The following is a 27,918-nucleotide window of genomic DNA, read 5'->3' on the forward strand; positions in this document are numbered from 1 at the left end:
ATTTGTTAGAACAAGCTCACATAGGTATGTTTCATAAATTCATGACAAATTTATTAACGAATAAAAACTACCATCGTAATAGAGGGCAACGTTTCGGACGTTTCGCACTTCGCAAATAGTATGTCATGCTTTAACGAAATCTACGAACGTCTCTGGCTACATTGTGCTCCAGTCCATATTTTTTTTGTTTCCCCGGTTTGTATCAGATGTGGTGTCCGCAGTGTCTTATGGTCACTTTCGTGCTTTGAGAAACTCTTCAAAGTTCTCAAACTAGCATCTAACATGCTGCCCGTCAGCCGAGCGATAGCCTGCCGGTCGCTCCTCCGCAGCGTGGCCTCTTCGGCGGCGCGTCAGGCCCGACAGCGACACACGACACCGATGAACACAATCATCATGTTCGTGCCGCAACAGGAGGCATGGGTCGTCGAGCGCATGGGCAAGTTCTCCCGCATCCTCGAGCCGGGCCTGAATCTCCTCCTGCCCATCGTGGACCGCGTCCGCTACGTCCAGAGCCTCAAAGAACTCGCCATCGACGTCCCGCAGCAGTCCGCCATCACGCTGGACAACGTGACCCTCAACATTGACGGCGTGCTATACCTCAAAGTGGTGGACCCTTACCGCGCGAGCTACGGCGTCGAGGACCCTGAGTTTGCCATCACCCAGCTGGCTCAGACTACCATGAGGTCGGAACTGGGTAAGATCGCCCTGGACAGCGTGTTCAAGGAGCGCGAGTCGCTCAACATCGCCATCGTTGACGCCATCAACAAGGCGAGCGGCGCCTGGGGTATTGTGTGCCTCCGCTACGAGATCCGAGACATCCGTCTGCCGCAGCGGGTGCACGAAGCCATGCAGATGCAGGTGGAGGCCGAACGGAAGAAGCGGGCCGCCGTGCTTGAGTCCGAGGGAATCCGAGAAGCCGACATTAACGTGGCCGAGGGAAAACGGAGGGCGCTCATCTTGGCGTCCGAAGCCGAGAAGATGCAACTTATCAACCTAGCGCAGGGGGAGGCCAACGCGACGCTCGCCAAGGCCGAGGCGAAGGCCAAGGCCCTCAATTTGATCGCCAGCTCGCTGCGCTCACCCGTGGGCGGACAAGCGGCGTCGTTCCTTGTGGCCGAGCAGTACGTGCGCGCTTTCAAGAGCCTGGCGAAGGAGAACAACACGATCCTCCTGCCCGCCAACACGGGAGACGTGACGTCTTCGGTGGCGCAGGCAATGGCCATCTACAAGAACCTGTCGTCGGCGTTGCCCGGCTCGTCGTCCAAGGTGCACGAGCTGCCGGAAGACGACGTCGCCGAGTACATGAGTGACGAGGACGACAGGAAATCCCAGAAGACAGAGTAGAGCCTGCGTGGGCCGTTGTTGAGGACATTAATTAAAGGTGCTGCTTAATCTGTTCATCTGTCACGGCGGCTCAGCACTTGTTTACAATGGTGATTAATGAATTTCTTACAGCATAATCTTCTGCAAGGATGTGTGGTCACAACCCAAGAACTGCATATCATATCTTGCTAAATGTGTTGACAATAAGAGTTTTCTAGAGACATGTGACTTTTTATTCTTGAGTTAATGCTCGAAATTAATAAGTGACTGACATCAGTTCTCTGTTCGTTACCGCACACCACCTTGCAGATGGAAGACGATAATGTACCTTTCCAATGTTCACAAATCTGTGGCCCAGCATACTAGCTCCACAGCTCAGCACGGGCGTGCTTGTGGCTCTGGAAAACAAACAAGGCATGTGCGACATATACAAATGCTGAAAAGGGCACTGGCTTGCAGCACGTTTGTATGGTCTATCCCAGAGGTTCTCGGGCATGGAGGTTTAAGACCCTTCGGAGGCCCGCCAAAGTGCAAGTAAAAGGATAGATGGTAGCAGCTGTACCCTTAATAGCAAGCAGTAGCTTGCGTCACCTAGCCAAGGTCAACCAAGCAAATGGGGAGGAGGGGGGGGGGGGGGAGGCAAGGGCTTTTCGGACCCTTAAAAATGGCTTTGCAAACACCAGTGGGTCCGCGGAATCCCATTTAAAAACCACTGGTCTATACTATGTTTCACAAGCTGTGCATAGTACAATCGGAGGTACAGGCATGAGAACTTATCCCCACCTCTTCTGCATGAGCACTTGCACAGGGAACATGCTTGAAACAAATCAGTAAAATCTCGTGCTCTATGTTGGCCATGAGATTCGGTTCCCATAACAACATCAAACAGTGGAGCTACATGCCCACTTGCCTTGGCTTGGAGCACTACAAAGGTTGTCCATGACGGTGGCAGGGAAAGCACTGGTCCTGTGTGCTAGGTCGTGTGCTGAAAACAGCTTTGAATGCCACAAGTTAGCGCACCTGGTGTTCCCTGTGTTCTCTTTGAGCGCTGTGGAGGCCTGGCTATCATTTGCACTTCCAGTTCGGCATAATCGCCACATGGCCCATACAAACCTATGGATGAACAAAAAAATGTGTCCCATTCATTCACTGCGGCACTCGAGCCCAGAGCTGCAACCGGCTAGCTTTGGCCGACGGTTCTTTGCATAGACAAGCACTTGCAGAATTGGATCGGCTTATTTTCTTCCATCATTAATTATCCATGTCCCCAGTCAAGCAGGCTGCCCAGTCAGTCTTGTGCTAGTTCCTCCTTTTGCCATCAGAATCTTTATTGTGTGCCAGATAGATCAGGGAAGCTATTAAGTGGGAGTCTGAAAGCGCGTGCTTGGGAGGTGTGCATTGTGGCAAACTGGGGCATGGATAATAGTTCCGGTCACTTGTCGCCAATTCCACGTTTGCCAAATCATGATCCAGCGTATAAAAATTTGCAGCTCCAGCAGGCACAAAATTGCCACCTTGCCATGTGCCTAGCTACGTTCTGGACTTACAAGCATGACAGAATGCAATGGTTAGAGGTAAACACATGTAAACACTCTGCTCTGGGGTCTGTTTAAACTCTTTGTCCGGCTTTCATTAATACAAAGCCAAAATCATCAACCACAGCCTGTTGTTGGCATATATTGATATGCCAACAACAGGCTGTTTGTGGGTACTCGGACCATATGAAGTTATAATATATATATATATATCTGTCATAAAATGCTCCCTTCTTGGTCTCTGCTGTGTGTGTGTGTGTGTGTGTGTGTGTGTGTGTGTGGGGGGGGGGGGGGCGCTATTTAGACAATGCAGCCAGACTGCTAAGCCGGGGTTTTTAAATGTACATCATGCAATTTAAATTGCACAAAGGCACGCCTACTGCTCTTCAAGTAGAAATGAGCAAAAGTGGAATTTGAACTCGCAATGTCAGGGTTTACAGTGTGAGCCACAAGCCACCGTAAGAAACAAGTATTTTTCGGTCGAATGGCAACTGCTAAAAAAAGTATAGTCTCAGCAAGCCATAATACGGGGTCGTCGTGCATAAGTTTGTAACAAGAACTTTTAAAAAAGCATACACCCAATGCATAAACATTAGGTAATTAAGTCCATTGAACTGAGTCAGATTGGAACTTTACTAAAAATAGTGGCACACATTTGGTTGTGCATATATTCAAATAGTAGTTTAGAATAATACGTTATTCGTTTCGAGGTTAGCTGAAATATATATATATATTTCAAAGTTACCATTGCGGCCGGATATATCACCGTTGAGTGCGCTTCTCACCAAGCACCCGTGCACTGCGGAGAAGCAATACATGCGGAGCTCGAGGTCTCCGCGGGTATTGCTTCTCCGCAGTGCACAAGTGCTCGGTGAGAAGCGCAATCAGCGGGGCTAACCCGCCGCATTAACCCGTACGAGGTGTGGGCACAGCGCATGCGCCCTGCCCACAGCAGCGCCACCAGCGCCACCGCAGCGGCGTGACGCCAAGGCCGCGTGTTGGTGCCAACGTTATTAGATTTTGGTTGGTGTATACGTTATATAGCTCGAGGCGCGCCATGCTTTGCGTGTTGTAAGCTGTCAGTGACTGCGATAAACCAACATTCACAGCTAAGGATGACAGTGAAATGTGTGGGCTCCGGGGAAAGGGAGAATAAAGACAGGCTTTTCATCATCTACACAGTGGGGTCTTGTGTAAAAAAAAGGTAGGCGATTATAATTGATCTAACAAGCACGTAGCTTTCACTTGTGGAGATGCAAAGACTGACTTTATTCTTTTCCCCAGAGCCCACACATTTCATTGTCATCCTAAGCGTGAGTGGAGGACTATGGCGTCAATTTCGTTGCGTGTACTCGCGCACACCGGCGGCTGCTGGCTTGTGGAAAGATTGTGCACCACTTATTATAGACACTGAAATGTTTGGCTCAGTATCCCATTAAGCTTCGCCTTTAAGAGTGAAACGCGATAGGGCTATGGAGCCCCATTCTTTCACTTCTCATGCTCTCCCTAAGTGCCCCAAGTGCGGCGGACATGGCCTGGTCAGTGTCTGGCTGTCTGGCTCGTAACCGAAAAGTCGTCCGTTTGAATCCCGCCTAAAATTCTTCTGATGTTTTTTTAAGGCAAATATATTACTTTACAAATTGATGTCATTTGAGACATGCGGCAACCTTTATTTCGCATCACATTTTTTTATATTTTTTTATATTCATTCATTCCACGTGTGATGTCACGTTTCACGTAAGCGTTATTTGAAATTCCCGCGCAACGTCATGTGGGTGCGAGCGACCAACGTTCTTGCAGCATCCTGATCATCTGTTCCGGTGCGCCCCGTCGTCTTCGATCAAGTGCACTGGTGTGCACCGGACGTTCTCGATTAACTGAGCGCACCCTCGATGGTGCACCAGAAAATCGATGGTGCACCAGGGTGCAGTGCCAGTGCCATCAGGCATTGCGGCCAGGAGCGGGAATCGAGATGATGGCGGGAATAGCAGACGCGCTATCGAGATACGGTGGCTTCGTGAAAACGAACACTCCTCGCAGCAGCACTTTATGAATTCTTCTGACAGCGAGGACGACGATTGCTGCGGTGGCAAGGAGCACTCTAAAGTTGTGAACTTCGCAGCGCAAGTTTGTGTCAGGGGTTGTGATGACGTCAGAACGCCGAGTTCTGATCGGCTCTGATTGAAGGACCTCAAGGCAGATTGCTTAGAGGTCTACCCACTATCCTTCAATCCGGCCAATCAGAGTTTGGCGAAACATACCTGTGGAATTGTCACTTGCTTCGTTACCCCATCAACAATCACGTCCACGATGTTCATTTGTGCTGTACCGCTAAATCCACGAGTAAAAAGCCAGAAGCAACTGACGGCAGACAGGGACCGTGCGCGGACATACGTACGAAAAACAAACAAAACATGGGGCAACGCATGTTGGCACTTGCTGCAGTACGCGCACCGGCGCGCCCTCCATAGTTGCAGGCGTTTCTCCGACAACATCCAACCACCGTCCAGTGGGCAAGCGGTGGCCAATCAGTGTCGAACAAGCGTGAACTTGCACGCGACGTCACCCCTGAACCAGCCATTCAGCGTCAAGCTAGGAGGTGCGACGGCACCTGGCTCAGCCACTCAGCATCGAGTTGATCGGCGACTTCACTTTCAGGCTTCACAAATTTTTAGATCCCCTCTCCAGACAAAGGATGTTTCACGTGAAAATTTTAACACGGCATATTATATTTTGTTACGTAGGAGAGATCCGAATCCTCACTCTGCTCTTATGGGGGCTGTTCACTGGTCGCCATATTTGAGGGCGATGTTCAGAGTGCCCCCCATGCTCAGATAAACTCGCATTGCTAGGTTGCCAAGACCGGTAATCTTGACGGTGCAGAATACACGTTGCAAAAAAACTGTGGAAGCATGCTGTCAGCATGCACTCAACGGCCATGCACACAGTTATGGCCACCAGCGAATACTCCCTATAAGCCAACACGGTCTTAGCAACAGCACCATATCCATAAGGTATCGAGGATTAGCGAGGTTTGCAGGATGAACACATTTTGCGAGTAACATCTCGACCTCGTTTTGTACCTGTTTTGTCCCAAACCGCTGCCCGAACTTGCCAAAGCTTCCTTGTTCCACGCTCATAAACAGCAGGCATTGCGAGCGTTCCGTTTCATTCAACCGGTAAATAAACGAGACCAGGTTCTGGTAAACAAAGATTTTTTTTCTTTTCTTTTTATATTACACAAATATGTACATGGAATGTCAACATTCGTTCGTCTACACCAACGCGTACAGTACCGTTACCTAAACAAGGGCTGCATTCATAAATAGGTTAGCGATGCACGCCGTCCTGTAATAAAAGCTGACGAATAAGTTACACTCTCAGCCAAAGAATGACAACATGCACACGCACGGATACACACAGCCACACGCACACTCTGGTTACTCTTTACAAGGTATTTTACAACGGCACCGCAATAATTTAATATTGCTCCTTTGGAAATGTAAGAAAGGAGGTGGGATCACACACTTCAACAATGCAGCACGACGGTTGCCAACAAGAATGTACAAGCACACAGAGAGAAAGAGAGAAACAAAGACACCGCACAGACACACAGCGTGCTGTAAGGGCATTGCTCGATCGGCCGCCGTAGAGAGATGAGGTGAGCGTTGCTGATGAGCGAGTTAATAAAGACATTTAATTTAGGTGATGTGGTTACGAGCGGCCTATGTCCACTGCGGGTCAGAGAAGAAGAAAACGGAGAAGAGAAACCCCATTCCCCCCTTTATTTGCGACACACTTTGGAGACGATTTCTTTTGCAGACAGTTACTGCATGGGTTCGTCTCGAACCCGCCGAGTGCAACGCTGCTCAGAGTGTTTCGTGAATTCCGCCCGTATCCGACACCGGCAAGATTCCGCGCCCTCTCGTTGCAGTCTAATTTCGGCAAATCTGTCCTCCTCTTTCGACGCCTCACCCTGCCGAGGGGAGAGACGCCCGGTCGTCTTGCTAAGCGAGATTCAGCAGGCTGACTGGCTTTGCTGGCCAGGTTGCGACGTGCGCCAATGGAACAAAAAGACCCGTCTAACAAACAGATCCGATCGCTTGAGGTGCAGTACGGGGGTAAGGAACTGAGCGACGCGTTACCGCGGCACATGCGCGCCTCCCTGTGAACAAGAAATTCGAGACAAGTGCATGCCTTCGCACGCAATAAATTATGCAGAAAAAGAAGAGGCAACATTTTAGAAACTACTCTGTATCCAAAAACTAAAAAAAAAATGACAGAAGGGGAAAAAGAGGAGCAAACAATAAATTACGCGTGCAACGAAACCATACCGAGAGTCATCCGAATAATTTACAATGAAAGTGCGCAATCGGGCTGACCTGGCGACAATCACAAATGAAGATGTTTAAAGTAACTATCGGCCCGCACACCGAAGCTTGAAGGGGCGGACTTGGAAAGCATCGTGAATACGGTCTAACAGGTTCTCATCGCTACATTTACCGTCTACCCAAAGCCTCCTACTCGACTGGAAGAGTGGTAAACGTAAAAAGCCGCTGAATTAAAATTTTTTCGTTTTGTTTTGTGATGTAGTGTCATTAGTTAACAAAAAGCATGCAACACGTGCGACGTGGCTCGTCAAAGATACAATATCATTTTGAATGACATAAGCAGGAGGTGTCGGGCCAAGTCTTGTTGAAACACAAAACAGTGGTCAATGTGAGTTGCAGTCACGAGAGAACTTTGTCGATTTTCCATTTTTGCCAATGACGCAAAAAAGCAACCCGAGAGAGAGACTGCTGCGATACAGGAGACGAAAACGAAAAGGCAGACTTGCTTTGCAATTCTGCCAGAAAATAAATAATAATAAAGTCCAAAAAGTCGTCCCAAAATCACTTAAACAAAAAAAAAGTAAAAAAAAAAAAAAATATTACAAAAGAGGGTTACAACTTGCTACATTTGCCTGCATCGCACTCGCCCACTCTTGAGATAGTCTCGTGCACACACCGCCACAGAAGTCCAGCTTCCCTTATATCGCAATTAAACGAAATTCCTCGCAGGCTTTGCACGATTCTTTTCCTTCAAAGCACTTTCCCTGAAGGATTCGGCATCCTTAGCACCTCCGGGGCAGAGACGACAACGAACAGCATCCTCTCCGACCGAGGTTATCCGAACCGAGAAGCACAACTAATAAAATAACAGACTAGAAAGCAATCAAGGCGGAGAGTTGAGAAGGTTCGCACTGATGTCTAGGAAGCACATGCCGTGCCCGTTTCCGCGATGGACACCGCAAACGGACCTGCACGTCCCGTCCCGTTCCCTCGGGTTTCGTGGAGAGAACTGACAGTCTCGAAACACGAGAGGAAATGTGACGATGGCGTGAATACGGCGTCAGGAAAGCCGAGGAGTTCCCACCCGAAAAAAATCGGGCCTAGATTGACATTTAGCGAGCTTCCTCCTTTGGAAGTGCAAAAAGGAGACTGGCGAACGTCGGCAGGCTCGACTGGGAGAAAGAAGTCGACGCACTGGACGAGCAAGCCATGACGCCGCACCACCAGAGGGAGGCTAGGCACACCTGACGACAACCACATCAAACCTAGTCTAGTCAAACCACAAAGGCCAAAATCACTGCGTGGGAGGGACTAGAGAAGACGGAGAGGTCGCAGAGCCAGGGTTCCCGAGCGCCCGGCGAGACGAAGGTTCGGAGGACGGGCCGAACCGCCCTCGAAGTTTCGAGGCACCGCTACGGATGAAACCCAGACACCGAACGGTAGAGAAAGGTCGCTAGACGGTTGCACGCCGACGTCTCACCGCATAATCTTCTGTCTGTTGTGCCAAAGAAGCCGACTGTCCAAATTGCATCATATGCAACAGAAAGAAACCGTCTCATAAATAAATTAAAAAAAAAAAGTATGCTGCAAGGAGAGAAAGGTTGGCTAACTAGTCACAATTGGTAGTACAAAGAGCACATATGAAAAGCTAACGGGGTGCGCCATTCCGCGACAAACAAGGGCACAGCCGATTCCATTCACAACACCATAAAACTGTGACAAAAAAAAAAAAGAAAAAAAGTTAGAGACAGAGAGAGATAGAGAGAGAGAGAGAGAGAGAGAGGAGGTACGCCTAACTAGCCACAGCAGCACAGAAGGCGACGTGGGTGAAAATGGTAACAAGGAGGCAAACAACGCTGCAGTTTGAGTCCCGCACCGAACCGACAGCAGCGGTGGGTGCCGGCGGCAGATTGAATCGCGGGAGGCGGGAGGAGGGGTCACTGGGCGGTGCCGACGCTGGTGGGCGTGGCCGGCTGGGCCACTACGTTGGGCAGGCTCACCACGACGAGGGGCTTGACCACCGCTGCGGCGCCCGCCGCGTGGTGTGGGTGGTGGTGATGGTGGTGGTGGTGGTGGTGCGAGGCGGCACCAGTGAGCGTGCCCAGGTTGGCGCCAGGCGACAGGAACTGCTGGCTCAGCAGGGCGGGCAGGTGGCCCACTACCGAGAGGGGTGCCATGAGTGGCAGCTGGCCCACGGCCGCCGCGGGGGAGGAGGCCGCCGCCACGTGGGTCACATGGGCCGCCAGCTGCGAGAGCGCCTGACCACCCGGTGCTGTGCCCGCACGCACCTGCTTGAGGGCGCCCGCTGCATGGGAGGAGGGGCGACCCTGTCATGGATGCTGTGACTAGTGCCCCAAATCTATTTTCGAGCCATCGAGGCAATGGCTTAGAACAAGGGCCCTCAAACATTTCAATCTTGAGAAACACCTATGTCTCTCAATCGATAGCCAAGGAGTTCCCTCCCTGATGTGATCAACAAGTGCAGAAGCCAGCAGATTTTGTATAGACCGACACGCTGTTTACAAACAAGCCTGCGTTTGCCCACACCAGGTGTGTGCACTGCGCGTGCGCAAAAACAGGATTCGCGTGAAGTAAAACTTCTGCGCCTGCGCAGTGCCGTTGACAGCGGCACCGCAGCTCCGTGACGTAAGGGCCGCGTGCTGGTCTATAAACAGTAGCATTAGTGGATGGCTTAAATCAGGGGTCATTAGAGTGTGGGGGCCACATAGGCCACCCTCTGAAAGTATGAGGGCCAACATAAAGTAAAGAAAAAATATTAAAAAAAAAGAAAAAGATAGAGTTTTACGTTGCAAAGTAGCTGAGTCTTTCAGCGACATGTAGAAACCTCCTAAAATAGAAAACCTCATGTTATTAGCTTTTCGTAATGTCATTGTTTTGCCAGTGACGTCCTCCTCTTTGATTTTGTCATTCAACTATTCTTTGGGTTAGTACCTAGTGTGATTACAAGATTTAAAATACCACTATTCCGCCAACATTTTTCAATAGAACTAGAAACCAAGCACACAATTGTTGCCGTGTCAGTCAATTCATTCGGGAATTGTCCGAATTCAATGTCTCAAAAAAGCCCTTTTCATACGGTGGTTTTAATGCGAAAGCATCCCCATGGAACGAGCCAACGTCCTCAGCTGCCGCGCCAAACGGCAAATACGAAATCTGATGGATAGGGTTCCCACTGGCTGAGGCACGTCAGTTTCAAGGAGAGCCACACTGTCGCACTACATGTCTGCACCAGATGAAGCCCCTCTATCCTGGAAAAAGTGGTGCCATTCTTTGAACAAGCCACTGCGCACGCTATTGGCCAGTCGTCACGTGACATCTTGCTTTCGGTTATGGACTTCCGGTCACCATTACGTTCCCAAGCTGTTGCTACGCCGCAGCTAACGGGCCGCCGGCCTGTGGAAAGGTCGGCCGGAGAGCCTTTCAGTGTTCCCTCTGGAATGGAAAATGAACCTCGGAGGAAGATCTTGCTTTACCAAATCGGTCGAAAAGATTTCAACCCGACGGGAGCCGCAAAGTTATGCGATGTAGGTGCTCTGCATAAAGCTCACCAGAATGCAAAGAGACACCTGTTTAGAGCGAGTTATGCACTCCATTCCACCATAAGCGCGAGCGATGTAATAGCGATCAAAACACTGCCGACTTCGCATGCACAGACGCCCATACCGTGGAAGAAGCATCGTTCAAAACGGCCTGCTCCTGCTCGTGCTTGGAGCATCGGTGTCGCTCCCACTTACGGGTGCGTGCAAAGGAGCGGAGTATGCTTGCTTGTCAAGTGTGGCACAGATGCTCGCATACCATGCTTTGTTTCGCACAAAGTTCATAAGCTTGCAAAGCTCACGTGGCTGCAGACGCAAGCATGTGGATGTATCTTTACCTCGATTCAACCTAAGTGCGAGCAAAGCCAGTGCAACAAGCACAAGTATACTTCCTCTCCACACATCAAAAATAAGCAGTGAATTATCTGAAATCGTGAATAATGCAATAGCGATTTGGCAGTTTGATACTTTGTAAAAAAATGATTTGCGATTCCTGTGAAACCGAAGCGGCAGACATCTAGGTACCCACAAGACACTGACACACTGACCGATAATGCAACTTGGTATGGACGATTATACAAAGCACTTCTGGGATCCACGGTTGGACAAACAGATCTAAAGCAGCTTCAAGGCGGTCAGATGCGAAAGCGATTTCCCAATGAGGTCATTGCCATACTTATATGACGAGAAACGTCCACACGACCGACATCGCGCCACTCCAGCTGACCGAGACGTCGAGACATTTGGGAACTTTTAGAGGGCGCCTCCGTCGCAAACCGGAAGTTAGACGTGGGGTAAGGAGGGTTTTCTGGAGAAGGAGGGAAGAGAATGCGCCACTTTTCCCAGATGCAGGGGCTTTAGCAGCAGAGCGCACCGGGAAAAGAAATCGTTTGGCTGGTGAGGCCTCCAAGAGAAAGCCCACTCAAGCATACTCTGAAGCGTGGTGAGGCCACTTCACTTCAACCGTAACCACTTGACATACTTGAATTTTTCTTGCTTTAAATAAATTCACTCACCAGATGTCTCCTGAGTGCACTCCTTACACAATGAATGCAAAACTTTTTCAGATTATTACGTTTCGGAGACCATTTCACCTACCTTTACGAGCACTGAAAGGAGCACTATGCCTGGATAAAACCCTTATTGGATCTTCCACTCCATAACACCAACAGAAACCTCTTAACATTTGTCAACTGCACACCCAAAACGTTATCAACAAATTTATGAACCACCAGGTTTCACTCCCAAATTATTAAACAAAACATGTCGTCTCTTTCCTGTTAAATGCATTAAGATGAAATTCAGACAGTGAAAGAGTCGCATTGGAACCAATACAAACAGCACTTCACAGATTAATAAAATCCCCATTAAACTACTCTAAAGTTCCCTGGGCATAAAAGTTCAAGAGATCAGATTACCCTAAAGCTCTGAAAGAACGCGCACCCAAAATGAAGAGATAAATGGTGAAAAACATGGGATGGATATCTTTAAAGATGCCACAGCAAAACTTTATCAAAAATTAATGATAAACACCCTGGCACCGGCTACAAACCACGTGACGCGGAAACTGATACCGCAGATCGCGGACAATGCAAATTTGCGTTTCACAATGCGATAAACATGCGGGAGTCCGCTACGAACTCCTGTGTCACGGGAAAGGATACCGCAGCTTGCGGAGGCAGTAGATTCGCGTTTCACGAAACGAAGGACCCGCGGAAACCTGCGGAGAACTTGCATTTCATGGGAACGAGACCACAAATTGCAGACGCAGCAGATTCAAGTTTTATAGTGCAATAAACACGTGGGAACCCGCTGCAAACTTGAATGTCATGGGAACTGATATCGCGTGCGCAGATCGCGGACAAAATGGAGTTTTCGCCGCATTTCTCTCTCCGCCAAGTCCTCAGTAACGAAAAAGCCGCTACTGCGCCTGTGCGCCGATGGGCTTGACAGTAGAGTTCCGGGTATCTTACCGGGGTGCAGAGTGCGTTGTGGGACGGCAAAAACGATCTACGAAAACTCCCTTAAACGCGGGAATCCGCTATGAACTCGTATGTTACGGGAACAAAGACCACAGGTCGCGAACGCGGCAGAATTGTATTCCACGATGCTATATAAACATGGGACCAACTTGTGTGGCATCGAGATCGTGAGCACTGATCACGGATAAAAAAGAGGGAATCTGCTACAAACTATGTCCTGGGAACGGATACCACAGATTGCGGACACAGCAGATTCGCATGTCACGGTGCAACGTACACACGCGAACAATTCGCGTGTTACGGGAGCCGATATTGTGTGCGCAGATCGTGAACAAAAATGCTGGAACCCGCTGTGAACAAAAATGCTGGAACCCGCTATGAACTCGCTTGTCAGACGTGCCGGTACAGCGAACTGCGCGGTCGATGCAATCGAACATTGCGTGACGTCTGAAGGGAATGGGGGGGGCGATGTTTTGGAATTTTTGTGTTACAGATATTTAGCCAGAAATTATGTCCAGTTATGTCCCTCAATCTAATAACAATTGGTTACTGCCTAAGGAGTAATGTAAACATTTTATATCCAAGGATGCCAAAGTAAAGGCATTCTGGTGAAGGGGAGCAAGGGGCTTTCAAGCAACTGTTCCAAATTCTGAAGGGCCAAACTACCTTCAAGTTTGGACATCTTAAAGACGCCGGACAAACCGCACAGCTTAGCTGGTATTGCAGGCACACACGGTGCTTTCCATATACAGCACTTTTATTTGCCTATATAAAAAAAAGTAAATGTATGACGATTACACAAGGATATGTCAGAATAGGATTTCCCACGAGACACTTGTGCAAACGAGCAGTTCTCTCTTTTACCACGATAACCGTTATCAGTGAGGTTCGGCAGCACATCCTAAGGTATCTGTGCATGGACCATGGCCTGCTGAACTTGGCGGGAAAATTTCTCATCTAAATTTAGAGGGGAATCGCAGAGTCATGCGAGGCGAGCCAAAATTAAATTTGGTGTCGCATGGAGTCACATTGTTATGTGAAGTCATGGTGTCGCATGATCACTTCATGCGATGACACAATGTCACACGACATCACAATGTAAATTGACACCACAGTGTCGGACGACATCATAACGTCTATCAACACCTGTCTGCTTAATTCAAACATGGCAGCGTAACTGTGTCTGGCAGTGCGCATGAGCAGTCGTCTCTCTGCTCTTGTCCCACTTCATCTAAGGGGCACGGTAAGGAACCACCCATTTTTTTCGAGATAAGACAGCAAAGCAGGTCCAACCTGTTCCTGACAGCACGGTGCTAGTGGCCAGTGCCCGCGGAGTCAGCACCTGCGGCAGGCCCCTCCTCTGCACCACGCCCGTCGTGGCCACGCCCACGCCACCACTCCCAACCGGGGACGCTGTCACGGCCACCCCGTGGGGCCCCAGGAACAGAGACTTGGCCTGGGCTGCTGTTACCAAGGCCACCGGCGCGGTGCCGGCGCCTCCTGCCCGCCCCACGTTCGCCCCGCTCGTCGTCCGCACTAGGCTCTTCGGGGGCGCCACTGAAGACGCCATCGCAGCCAGGGTAGAAGAGGGTGGAGCCACGACCACGGGGGCCAGAGTGGACACAGCAGGCGCCACCGTCAGGGCCACCAGGTGGCCCCCGTTGTTGGTAGACGACGGCGGCGAGGAAGAGGGGGCGGGACCAGCGAGGACCTTGACTCCGCCCACCGGGTTGGCGACCACCTGGACAGCCGTCGCGGCCGAGCTGTTGGTCACCGCGTGCGACAGCAGGCCAAGGCCCGTCGTCGCCGCCTGGGGCTGCAAGGAAGACGAGCATGTCGTGTACGAGGCGCACCTGTGTTGGCACAAATGAGCAATTGTGGGCCTTTTCCGCTCCCTTGAAATTAAACAGCTGCTGTAAAATCAACTAGTTTGGCGGAAAGTTCTCGTTCTGGGCAATAAAATCAAGTGGTAAAGTTTGGTGGCCGTCAATATTGTGTCCGAATAAAATTTGGCAAAAAGCCGGTCGTATTTCACATTAAAGGTTTATTTCTCATGGTGCGTTCTTTCAACACAAGACAGTTTTGCACAGTCGGTTAGTTTATGCACAGTTTGATGTGCAAAAACTGTGACGTAGTGACTCGCAAGAATTTCACCAAAACTTGTCATCCACATCAGGAATATCAAGCGTTTCACGGCAAATGATACAATGTATGCACAGTGTGAAAAATTCCGTAAATATCTGCACTGCTAAAAGATGGGTTATTCCCAGTCATCATGTTTATGTGTAGTGCTTGCCCTTGTAACTGTTGAGGAATCTAAACTGCATCTCAAACCCATACATCCAACCCATAAACCGCCCATACGAACCGCCTCTCCGCTTGTTGCTCACCCGCATGTCTGTTTTCTTTTCTGCAGCTTTGGCTCGAATAGGGGATCGGCTAAAAATCGGGCTCCTCCAAAAGCTTGCTTTACCTCAAAGATCAGACGTCACAGAGATGTCAAGAGTTCCAAGAGCGAGGAGTGCGTGCACCATTTTTTCAGATGCGCATGTCTTTTGTTTCGTTCAAACAGCATGTCTGTTTGCCAAAACCTAATTTTCTAACACAAGACTCGCTAAAAAGATGCATCGTGCGAACAGACCTTAAAGGAGTCATGAAACGCTTTTTCAACTTTTTTCTGTTTAGCTTTCCTCCTCAACTCATAAATCGCGCATTGTACCAAACAGTTCAAGAAGTCGGAAAGGGGGGAGTCCCCTCTTGCTCGGAATCTCGCTTGTGTAGCCGGACACAGCCATTGTCCCCCTCAAGATTAGCCCGTCGCTCAAAATTCCGACTAGCTGCTTCCCCCCCTTGTTCACCCCGAAGCTGACAGTGCTGTGGAAGCTACGTGCTCGTTGGGCCAGCCACACATTTTCCATGTGATCACGCTCTCTTGTGCATACCGACCCACAGAGAATGAGGTCAGGTGATGAAAGGGAGGCGGCTGATTGGTCCGGCAAGCGCGTAGCTTCCACCGCAATGTCAGCTTAGGGGTAAAGGGTCCGGTGTCCGGTGTCGTGTGACATGCGCTTGGGCCCTGGTGACGCGCTGCGGGGGCCCGGTTATGGTGGCTAGTAGCCCGGTGACGCGCTGCGGGGTCCGCGGATGTATCACAGTGAAAAGGCGGAGAGTTTACGAAGGGAAAGAGGTACGAAATAGTCCGCTATGTTTTGCAAATTTTCGTAGCGAAAGTCAGGCTTCTGACTTTCTACCTTTGTTCTTTCGGCCCACTGAACGATGTGCTATTAGTAAAATCCCAATATAAATTGATTTACTCCAGCCCAAAATTCGTTTCATGGGTCCTTTAACAGTGTTGGCCCTTGTACCTCAAAGTTCCAGCTCACACCTCGGCTACAATGTAGCGAAAATTTCTAAGAGTGAAGGCAAAATGATTCTAAAACTTGTAAAGAGCGAGGCAGTGGAATGCTCGTGATGCCACGACACCGAGTCTTCCGTTCACGGGTGTGGCACGGAAAAAGGAAGAAAGGCAAGAATAAAAAGGATAGGATTCACTTGAACCTAAACTTTAAGCAGCAGGTGGCATTGATGTTTTCTAAAACCTAACCAGTATGTGAAAAAAAAAAAAGAGAAAAGCTTGCACTCTTTGTGCATTGAAGTGGGGTCAACTATCACGGTGAGGAACATCTACAACTGGTGACCAGGAGTTTTTAGGACGCCCCTCCACAAGGTGTCACACCTTGAGGCAGGCATTCATCATGCTGAAAAACATCTCTACGTACAACAAATCGGAGTTTGGTTAAGATGATCTCCAAGTCATGCTTTTACAACCTGTGGAAGGCCGGGGCTATATCTGGCCAATGATACTTTCACAGGGAAGGGCTAAAACCAAATAATTATATTTTCAATGGATGTAAAGTTTCTTCCCGTTCGTAGGAGAGGTTGGCTGTAAAGACCTGGCTGCATCATGTTCTGTCAGCAGGACTAAACATCTTGTACTTTCTGACAACTTGCACAAACTTCAAAAGTTAACCCACAACAGGCCCCCAAAACAATTTCCATGAGAGCGTATTTAGAGATTTTTCGGTAAACTGCACATTCCAATCTCAGAAAGACTTCTAATGACAGCAAAAGCCTTGAAAACGCCGGAGCGGAACTGTCGGTACAAGAACGGCTTTTGTGCCGAACGTTTTCAGCAGCTCTATCCGGGAGAAAGGCAAATTACCATCGAGCCCATGGTGTGGCCCACCGTCCCCCCTCTCAAGCACTTTGAGAGGAGCGGGCCTCCCACCTGCTGCGAGGTGACCAGGGTTGCCAGGTTGGCGGTGGTGCTGGGTGCCAGCAACGCCGTGGCGCACTTGCTGTTAGCTAGAGATGGCGTGGGTGCCACCCCTAGGGTCGCCAGGCCCCGTGTGTTCACCACCGTCTGCGCGGGTGCCGCCCCGACGCCGCTGGACACCACGACGGTGGCACCTGTGGTGGCCGAGGGGTGGCTGCCGCCGTAGCTCGCCACCAGGGACGTCATGCTGCTGGTGGAAGCCACCGGCTTGTTGTTCGAGACATTCACAATGCTGCTGCTCACTGGCTTGCCATTTTCAGAGTTACCTGCAAAGAGAAAGGAGGACACAGTGTCAAGTGGAACCCGCTCTTCTGAGGCTCGTTTACCTTTAGATTTGTGCTGTAGTCGCACACCTTGCCTATACTTGGGGACAACTATCTGGCATTTCAGAAGTGAAGACTGTATGTGCAGGGCTTTGATTGGCACTCCAGGTGTGCAAGCGCACGAGTACCCATAGCTTTGGCTTCATTGCCTGAGTGTAATATGGTTTCTGGCTTCCATATTTAACAACAAACAACAGAGTGGAAAAAGGCAAAAGTAACGTCCTTGTTTAGTACCACTCTGGTTATTGATCAGGACGCACTCCAATACTGGTTTACAACTCTTAGAATCTGACATGTGGACAAAACGATTAATGGCTGCAGAGGTATCCAATCCCTAAATTATCCCATGGAAACACCACGTTACTAGCGTCGACTGCTTTACTCCACCCTCTAATGGAGTTCGGGGATCACGTACGATGTGATAATGCAGCGTGGACGTCGGATAGAGCTGACGACCGACGACATTCAAAGCAACGTCCGCAAAAAGAAACACTGCAGCGACGAGGAAATACAGATTGATGAAGATGCGGGAGCAGCGCTCGCAGATTGAGAGGATGAAACCGCCTCCACCTCCGATGTCTTGAGTGCAATCAGCAAGTTGTGCATGTTCCTGGGAAGCTGCACCAATGTTACCGACGCACTTGACAGAAACTTCAACGGCATGGAATTTCATTTTCCTGTGTTTGTGCTGCACCTACCAAAAAAGATATTACATATTTCTTCTAATAAATATGCAGTGTTCCATCGCCTGTAATCCTTTTTTTGATTGGAAACTAATGAGTGCAATCTCGTTGCAGAAATAGTTTGTTTCTTTCGTCCAATTTAATTTTCATATAGTGCCCATCTATTATAATTTTACTATAGCGATATTTCAGAGTAACGAACAATTTTCGGTAGTCCCGTTAAATTCGTTACGAGATTTGACTGTAACTGTCTAAACTGCAATGCAATGCTCGTCCTTTTCACAACCACAGTACGACCCTTCTTGGAGTGGTTACCCAAGGACGGCTCATAGAATCAAAGCATCTACTCCACACAAGACCTTAAAAAAAAAAAAAAAAAAAGCAAGCAAGCAGGTGTGTTTGAGTTTAGCACTCACCGACCGCGTCACATAAATAAGCCAATGTCGGTTTGGGCGATCTGGTGGGAGACGGACAGGTCCGTGCTAGAGACCTGTCCCGGGCGGCTTCCAGGTCCTCGTCCAGGTCACTGTAGTTACCACACTCTGAAAGCAGAGGCAGGTGTCAATGAACGCCGGCAAAGCACTCTCGTCTGGCACCGGTAAAGTGCTGCACTGAGTGCTCCAGCTCTTGCATAACATCAGTGCGAACATTCAATAAATGTTAACTCTACAAATGAGACAAACACTATTGTCCTGTCAGACTTTTACTTTCTGAAAGGCGGCTGTAAATATTGGCCCTGGCAGAAAAAAAACGGCTCGAGGTTCGCAAAAATTTTGTTCAATTTCAAGGAATTCCTATCACCCTTGACTGACGGCCGAGGAAGCTCTCCTGGACTCGGAATCAATGTAATAAAAACGTGCAGCAGCCAACAGAGCTTGTAAACAATGATATGCTTACTACAGAGCTTGTAAACAATAATATGCTTACTAGGGAGTGCTTGGCACATAGCTGCATGTGAACTGGCAGCGTGGATCTGCTTAAATTGTGCTTAAACTGGGACTTCATTGTGGAAGGGTGGCCGAGGAACCTATCAACATACTTTAGGGAACCCTGGGTTCCCCTAACTTTCCTCAACAATCCCTGTCTCAAAGAGAAGTGTTCTTCCAGTTTATACGCTATGTTAGCAGGTGTGAGCTACTTACTGGTGCACAAAGCCATGAGTCAAACACTCCTCAGTGAGCATCTTATTGTTTGCAAGGTCTGCAACTTCTGCACAGCATTATTACATCGACGCAGACACCGGGAGTGGTTCCTCGAGATTGAAAAGTTTGACAGCCCCCGCTCCAAATGTTTCGTATCTGCGAGCGGTCAAATAACCCTTAAATCTCGTCTTCACCCACATGGTCGACCTTCTCCCCTAAGGGGCAATTCAGCAGTCACATTCGCACGACTCGGCTTGACTGCGACCCTACCTCAACTGCAGAAACCTTCCCGTGTGCTTAGGTCGTTGCGTTGAAACGGAAAACGGGACTTTCTGCAACATTCCCCCTCGAGCGAAGCTTCAGCACTCTACATCAGTGCCGATTATGCCGATCCATCTACCGAAGTGTGGTGCCCGGAATGCGTGTCCGACTGGTGTGCTTACTGCATCCCCAAATGTGGACACTCGCGTTCCGCCCAATGACATCATAGGTGTCGCATTGTCGCCTGCCGCAATCCCCGAGGTGGCACGGCTGCAGAAGACGCTCCTTCCGCCGCAAATCACTCTCCAGCTAGACGGTACCACAAAAGCTTCGCCGGTCGAGAGTTGGAACGCGACGGCGACGCTCACGTTCGCTCATACTTTCTGCCAGAACTTCTTTGTGTGGCGGCCAGGATCGTTAAGTCGTTTGCTGCTACATAGATACAACCTTTGATGCATGGGCGGAATATAGGACGTTAAACACGCCGGTCAGACGCGTTCCAGGCGCTGTTCCCGAAATAAGGAATATGGCCATGTCTAGTTAATATGGATACCCTGCTATACAAACAACATTTTCGGGGACGAACTGGATAAATACGTGCATCCTTTTATCACTATTACGGGCAACTCGCATTACGGACGATTTTTGGGGGCGACGTAGGTGTCCAGATTAAGGAGATGCTAGACGACGTGACATGCATGCACCCAAGTTCGGAGGAGGGACAGAGCAAAGGAGGGGGAGCGAGGCGCGGGGATCCCCACCGGAGGCCGTGGTGGTGGTCTCGTTGTCCTGGTCGGGCAGGATGGCGCTCATGTCCAGGTAGTCCAGCTGCAGGGACAGGTCCTTCTTGAGAACTGCCAGCCGCTGCTGCGCCGCTATCTTCTCCCTCGCCAGTCGCTCCATTTCGTGCTCGTACTCCCGCTCACGTCGCTTTAGGCTCTGCGAGGCCCCAACCACGGCCCCCGTCACCCTCCACTGGCCTTCTTAAAGGCAAAAAAGGAGGCAATAAAGGGTCTTGCAACGTAAATTGTGTTTCCGATGAGGATAACTCAGTGAAGGCGCGACGCAAAAGTCACGTCACTGCAGCAGCGTAAGTGGTTCTGTCGCGGGCAGCACCCCACTTCTACTGGTGGGCATAAGCGATCCCATGACCATAGCGACAACCAACAATGTTCCCATCGAAAGTCGCGCTAGGTGCCTCGGCACACAAACAATTGCACAGAGATTTCACTGCCCAAAAACATATTCTACGCACAACGATTCTGTCGAGCATGACTAAAGGTGAGGATGGATAACTTGTGTTAGCATTTCAGGGGGGATAAGGAGGGGGGGAGCGTGTGCAGCTTTAATAAGCGCTAAAAAGGGGAGAAAGCACGCTGACTGCATTGCCAAGAAAATTTGTCCCCGAACACCGACTAGTCGCTGCAAATGTCGCCAGCTTGCCAAACAAAGGTGCCCACTCTCACAACGCAGAAAAATTTGATTTGCACCGCACCTCTGAGCGTTGGCTTCTCGCAATGAATCTCGCATAGTTTCTTTGTGCCGACGAGACTTCCTCTCTCTTTTACAAAGACACGTGCGACTGCTCTTAGGTGTACACAATCTACAACGTTGCTCGAAACTTTTCGAGGCCACCGGTCGAAAGTTACGGGGGGGCACAAAAGACTCGGGAATTAGCTATTCGTGTGCGGGCGTTCGATGCACGGACCGCTCACCGTTATGTAGCGCAGGGCACCCCTGAGAATGGTCAAGTTGGAGGTCTTTCTGTCGTCCATGTTAGGCAGTTGCCTCTTGAGCGTCTCAAAGCACTCCTTCAGGTGAGCTCTCCTGTAATGCAGGGACATCGAGCAGTGAGGACGTGCAAAGCCCACATGCGGTTGGCTTTGCTTCCTCTCCCTCCCCCCCCCCCCCCTTCCCCCAAAAAACCGGAAACCCCACAAGGGATGTGTCATTCGTGTACCCTTTGAATCGGGTTTGAGCAATCCTTGGGTGTTCAATTCGCACCCGTAGGCTACATATAATTTGGCTGGGTGCAATAATAATGTACATTGTTAGCCCAAGTCAACAAATTCTGTCGGCTGGCCAGAACGACCGTCCTGGGAAGCTGCCCGCTCGCTAACTCTGCGCTGTTGCCACCCACGGCATCGACCCTTCAAATTTGTTCACAGACTACATTTTAACCATCGTCGCAGCTTTTCTTTCATTTTTTTATGTCACTGAATTATCGTTGGATACGGCACCGCAGGCATTCATGATACGAGTTCCCCGCCTTACTGCAGAGCCAAAAATTATATTGACCCAAAGGGAATACATAATACTACGACTATTCGAATGCCAACCAACACACTGCGCACTGTTGGACATTAATTGGGGCACACGACTGAGTAGTAGTACATCTTTCAAGCTTTGTCCATATTATGAGTGAAATGAAAGGTGGTGGGCACTGGTGGCGTTTTCCATCTTTATCGAGGTGCTAATGAACTATTTTAACTTTCCTTAGCTGCAATTGCCAGCTCTGACAAGCAACAACCACTTTTGGTTTGGAAGTTTCTTTCCTTTCCTAGTTGTTTTAACTGCAAACATTAATGCTTTTAAAGTTACATTAAAAACAAAATGACCCTTACGCTTCAAAGTCTACAGACTCAAAGCTATACATAAGCAATGAATGTTCCAGAATCAGGAATCTTCAAAAATCCTCTGACTTCTTGGAAATGTCAAAGTGAAAGAAACAAGTTTCATTGATTAAAAATTCAGAGTTTTGCCCCCCAGAAAATGTGCATATTTCCTTTTAGCATTTTCTCCCTGAAACCAGTCAAACATAATTATAAATCGGACCTACAAACATGTTTCAACGTACAGTCATGTCTATTGTTCCAGGGTGGGAGCATTGATAAGGAAGGAGTACAACATTGCTACCAAGCCTGACCTAGGTAAGGGCACTGATAAGGTACATGTCACCCCAATCAGGTTATCTTCCTGCAGCCACTGCAGGTTTCTACAATCTAAGCTCATTTCAAGTTGGCTGGATGGCGTTTCAGACAAGACCAGACTATGGCGCTACCCCGATTCAAGTGCCAAGTTGTCAAATTAGGTCAGCACATCATGATAACACTATTAACAAAACTAGCCCTCACGAGAAAAAAAAAAAGTCTTTGGAAGCTATTGTTGTGTTTGTACGGAAACGAAAGGTGTAGGTATACTCTTAGCTTTTGCCCAAGTAAAAGAATTAGGACAAATGCAACAGCCATTTCAATGCATTAGTAGCGACAACTCTGAGCAAAAGAAATTAGTGCGCATTTGTTTTCCAAAGGCCTTCATGCCTGTTCAGTAACTCTCATAAGGGCTATTGTCTTGCACGGTTTTGCACCATTTGTTATTAGATCAAAAGACTGGGCGGTATAGTCAAAACCTCTTTAAAGTTGAAAAAAAAAAAAGCCTTCAGTATTTTTTTTTAGTAGAGACAGCGTGTTAAGGTGGCAATGCAGGCGAGTTGGTTCATGACTTAAGAAATTTGGAACAGCGCGCAAAAAAGACAAGGACAACGAGAGTAGAGCACAGGACAAGCTTGTCCTGTGCTCTACTCTTGTTGTCCTCATTTTTTTTTTGCACGCCGTTCCAAATTTCTTGAGACATTGTGAATTGTTGGGTCATAAAAAAACACAACAGCTGTTACCTCACCCAGCGTTTGACATCCATTCCCCGGTAGTAAACAAAAGTTTTTAAAGTGGACACAGATGGAATACAAATGTGGACTCACGACGACAGATATGTATCTACATGTACAGTAACACACCCCATAGAAAAACAATGAAGACGCTAACAAATAGGAGGGGAAATAAAAAAAGATGGACAACTCACCTATTTTTTTCCAGCTTATTGTGAACTTCCCTGGTCCCAGCACTGCAAGCACAAAAAATCAATAGAGAAGCAATCCCGCTATCAATAATTTTTTCCGAGGCATAGTTAGTGACCCTAATTGATGGAAGGAGGGATGTACAATGTGAGCATTTTTGACAAAATGCACCATAAAAACAATAAAACAAACTGCAGCAAACTGGGCATGCAGTAAGGACCTGTGCTCAAGTTGGAAACTCTCCTTAGTGAAAAGTGAAAGCACAAGTGAACATCTAATTACAACTTCTTGTGTATTGCAGCAACGACCCCATACCCAGAAAATTTCCCATTGAACAGAAGCTAGAGCATATTCCCAAAAGTGTTAGGATAATAAATTGTTAGGTGCATCAAACAAGGCAAATGAAATGTCATTGTCCCTGAAGTTTGTGACCTAATTAATTAATTATGACCGAATGAGTTAATTATGACCAAATTAGACAATTACATAGTACATAGGTTTTCCCATGTTTATGAGAAAACTCGAAAAAGTTTTCTGGAGTTTCACTTTTTTTTTTAATATTGTATTTTGGTAGTCTGTTTCGGATGGACGCTAAAAATGGTGATTAAAGCTGAGAAACATCTAATGCAAAACTAAGAGGAGAGTGTTTTGATTAAAATCCCAGCTGGAACAAAAATTTCCGAAACCTTTTCACGTCAGATGTTTATTGGTACGTTTGACATCATGCTTATCGGCGCTTTTATGTCAAAACCAGAAAGTTTATGGCCTCAATACAGCATATCTGTCTTTGCGGTTCAAGACATTGCAGCTGGTGCCACTACTTCGTCACATATGCATCTGATTAAAGATAGTGTTCCCTGCGTCACCTACTGAGCAAAGTATGCTAGCCCAGCCATACAACGCACTGAACTACTGCTGAAGATTGATATTTAGGCGCCTCAAAGTGGTATCACTACATTACCACAGGGCTAAGATAATCTCCGTGGGCCGGTAGTTTGCTTGTTTTTTTAAATATAGTTTCAAGAAATATTATCCTAACAAAATGCCATTTGTTTAGTTTTTTTTTCTTTCTTTTTTTTTTTTTTTTAAGCAAATCATTTGCAACTGACAGGTTTAGATTTCGACCTTCATAGTGGCATTTGGCACATGTTCTCACCCATGAAGCTCTTTATAGTTCACTGAACAGTTTATATCCACAAAAAATTCAATAAGGACTTCCAACACATATTACAAAAACATGTATCTTCCACTATTTTCTTTTGTCCCTGCAAGTTGTTACATTTGGGTGGGATTTTTAGCTTAATGTTATTTGGATGTCTTCAAATAGATTTATGTACTTTTGAAAAGATTCACGATTTTTGCATGCCTGCTTATGACATGCATTCCTCTTCACATACTGAAGTCAAACTCAATCTACAGCGCATAAAAAAAATTGTTTCCTTATCGTCCTTTCGTAATGCAGGCAAGTTATGCAACACACTAACTCCTGTTGAATCAAACACCTATCTTTGCGTTTCTTTCTATATTTTTACCAAACCCGTTGGGTTTAAAGCAAAAAGATTGCTTCAGAGGTAAGGCCCTCTTCGTTTTATGTTTGTTTTTCTTTAGCTCATATAGACTTAACAAAAGCCTACAACAAAAGATTAATTCAATTCAAAACAGGTGAAAGCAGCCAGGTCAACGCACGAATAAGAGCCAATCAAAGCAACTTCGTGACCAAAGTGCGAGATAAGCCGCAGCTTGCATAGGCGAAAGTATATACATGAATAAAAAGGAATCAAAAGCAAAAATTAAAAAAAAAAGAGTAGAAAAGGTGGTGGGAGGTAAAACGTGACAGGTATCGAAATGGAGTTGGCAAAGACTCAAGCCCGCGCCGGCGGGCTCGGCCAAGAGACGGGATCCACAGAGACGGGCGTAAAGCACACACACACACGCACCCTCCAGACCTCCTTTTCTCCTTGCCGTCGTCGAAATGATTGGAGGAGTACGAGTCCGACGAATTATTGTCACAGCGCGACGCATGTTGAAGCAGCTGTTGCCTCGACTGCTGCTGCTGGGCCCGGTACTCTTCTGCTGCGACAGCCTTGCTCTGAAGAGCGAAGGTCTGATAATCGTGGGGGATTTCGCCTGCGAATCGGGAGATGATAATGACAAATAAATACATTAAAAAACACCTATAAGGAACGCGAATACAACAACAGCGACTTTATCAAGAAACATCCATAAGCAGCCCTGGAAAATGGCACAACTAAACACACACACACAAAAAGAAAAACATTTGTTAGCTACCAGGTGTGAACGCACAACGCAAACGACCGAACGTGGTACGACGACGAAACGCTTGACCCTCGACCGGACAAAAGAAAACAACAAAAACAAAGAGGGAGTGCGCGCACAGTCGAAAAAACGCACATGCGGCGAGCACATGCGCACGCTCGCATGACCGGGGAGAGAAAAAAAAAAGGAATGGAAAAAAAAATAAAAAGGGAAACGGTCCAATGAGAGGTGCCAAATACGACTGGCGGCACGGCCCTGCCTTCAATGCGTCACACGCGTCGAGGGCCTTCGGCTTCCTTGGGGTCCGACGCGCAAAGGCAGGCAAAAATCGTCGTCGCCTGCCCGCCACACAAAAGATATCACACGCCCTAAACCCTCCTTTGATGGCTCGCTCGCTCGCTCGTGCCGTTCGGCTGCGTCGGTCGCCGCAAGAAAAAAAACAAAAAAAACACGACCGCTTCCAGTGCGACGGTCCTTTTCAGAGGCAGCAAATGGCACGAGGAAAGAAAGAAAGAAAAAATGGTCCGACCAGCAGCGCAGGAAGCGAACGGGCTAGGCTAGCCTGGCCGACAGCAAACAGTGCATATCTCCCAGCAGAAACAATACCCCCTTCCCTCCCCCCGCTCCTCCTCGAACCTCCACGCGTTCCGCAGACTCGTCACACGACCGCCGCCGCCAATGTTTATGTAAAGACGCTCTGTGTCGTTGCACGAAACCCGTGCATGCTGCGCCTCGAGAGAGCCCGAGCTCGAGCCCACTCGCTCGGGGCTCGGCCGAAAAAGCACGAGTCCAGTGAACTTGACTGCTGCCGTGTGCAGGATTCTCTCCCTCCCCTCTCACCCCCTCCTCCCCGGACGCCCGTATTAAAAACGGCGGCGTCCGACACAAGGCACGACATTGTTCGGCGTCGGGGCGACCGTTGCAACGTCCGGAAACGCAATCTGGTAGCGCCGGGACTCCGATCGGGTCCTCAGATTCGGCTCCGTTCGAAACGGACCGAGCAGAGGCGCCCGGATTCCAGCCGAGAGCCGCCGCGGCGCAGTGGGCGAAGCGGACTGTTGAAACGAAATATCCTTACCACGTGCTTTTGCTTCCGATCTGTATTCGATGTATTTGGCGGCTTCAAGCAGGGTGTCCAAACTCATGTCGTAGAGCAGTTCCCGAAGAATCCCACAGGCAAGCGGAGCCGATCTCGGACGTGGATTTCGCGTACTACACGTCCTTTTGCACACCAATGTAGAACACTTTCCTCCCAAGATGGCGGGGAGCTCATCAAAACACTCGCAGAACACTCCCGTAGTATGCCGACGCACCACGTGGTAACTGTGATTGACGTGCCACACGGAGGAGGCCTTATACCTCTATTGACTTTCATGTGGAGTGATTTCCAAAATAACGGCGAATTGTGAACCAAACGCAGGCCCTCTGTGAAGACGATACAAGTAAAACACTTTCTCAAATATTATATTCTCGATCTTAGCACGAAAAAATGTCAATTTCTTTATCTGTGACGTAACCAGTGTGTCGCCTTTGTTTACTCGAGCGTACTCATTCTTGACCAGGGGGGTAAAGGTGGGTGAGGAGGAGTGGCAAATCCCGTGCGCCGACATCCTGGGTCCCGAGTGAACGATCGCGAAAGAGAGCGACAGAACACGAGAGAAAGAAAGCAACGTTGCCATGGTAAACACGAAGAGTGAAAACTCTCAGCAATATAAACAGTGATAATTTAACGTTGTAAACTAAATTCTGAGCTATTCTAACGCTTATAAAAAGCAATAAAGTCATTACGCTGCATTAACTTCCCTTCTGTCGAAATCTCGGAAATCTGGTGGTTGCGCAGTTTCGTATTCCTCAACCGCGCTCAGCCGCGCCCCACCAGCGAAGCCGGGTATATGGTTTAGTTTAGCGTTAACGCGAGGCCGTACATCTGCGCGCTATGCAAAAAGAAACCTTCGAAAGGAACGCGAGTATTTTTCCACCTTTAAGTTCGTGGATTGTTGAAGTTCACGAAACTGCTTTGATGATGTAACCGTGTTTGGGACCCAGAGGGTCTGCCTGCACGGTCCGCCGCTTGCGGCAGCCAGAATGTATGGGAAAATGGCGGACCTTTTCCTCTAGATTTAGTATATGATCTCTATGTTCTTGACGGCTTAAAACGAGCAAATACCTTTAAAGATTGAGGTGCACTGCAAAATATTAAATTTGCAGAGAAATTAACTTTTGTTGTTCTCGCATTTGTGCTCGAAAATTGAACAAGTTAACCCATTGGCAAGGTAGGTATTAGGATCCGCAGAAAGCAACATTTGATACGTCAC

At 48.5% G+C, this 27,918-nt stretch overlaps 2 protein-coding genes across 4 annotated transcripts; one reads left to right on the top strand and one right to left on the bottom strand.

Moving 5' to 3' along the window:
- The first annotated feature begins 164 nt into the window (after nt 1–164).
- On the top strand, nt 165–1,398 carry LOC8031107 (stomatin-like protein 2, mitochondrial). The gene has a single exon (XM_002404355.5). The coding sequence runs from the start codon at nt 283–285 to the stop codon at nt 1,342–1,344; it is 1,062 nt and encodes a 353-aa protein (XP_002404399.2). The 5' UTR covers nt 165–282; the 3' UTR covers nt 1,345–1,398.
- A 4,658-nt stretch (nt 1,399–6,056) lies between these two features.
- Nucleotides 6,057–27,143, bottom strand: LOC8031119 (max-binding protein MNT). Of its 3 annotated transcripts, none has more exons than XM_029974692.3 (9): nt 26,682–27,143; nt 25,264–25,453; nt 23,332–23,373; nt 21,189–21,300; nt 20,235–20,412; nt 18,487–18,612; nt 16,951–17,330; nt 14,022–14,544; nt 6,057–9,494 (listed from the first exon to the last, which is right to left on the bottom strand). In XM_029974692.3, the coding sequence occupies exons 1-9, from the start codon at nt 26,746–26,748 to the stop codon at nt 9,127–9,129; spliced, it is 1,986 nt and encodes a 661-aa protein (XP_029830552.2). In that variant the 5' UTR covers nt 26,749–27,143; the 3' UTR covers nt 6,057–9,126. The 3 variants fall into 3 exon arrangements, with proteins under 3 accessions (XP_029830552.2, XP_029830551.2, XP_040355349.1); XM_029974691.4 differs by having other exon boundaries at nt 17,017–17,330; nt 26,682–26,918; XM_040499415.2 differs by lacking the exon at nt 26,682–27,143 and adding an exon at nt 26,240–26,362.
- Nucleotides 27,144–27,918: the final 775 nt, after the last annotated feature.

The sequence above is a fragment of the Ixodes scapularis genome, unplaced genomic scaffold (genome assembly GCF_016920785.2).
Source record: "Ixodes scapularis isolate PalLabHiFi unplaced genomic scaffold, ASM1692078v2 PGA_scaffold1__304_contigs__length_218370807, whole genome shotgun sequence".
NCBI lineage: Eukaryota > Metazoa > Arthropoda > Arachnida > Ixodida > Ixodidae > Ixodes > Ixodes scapularis.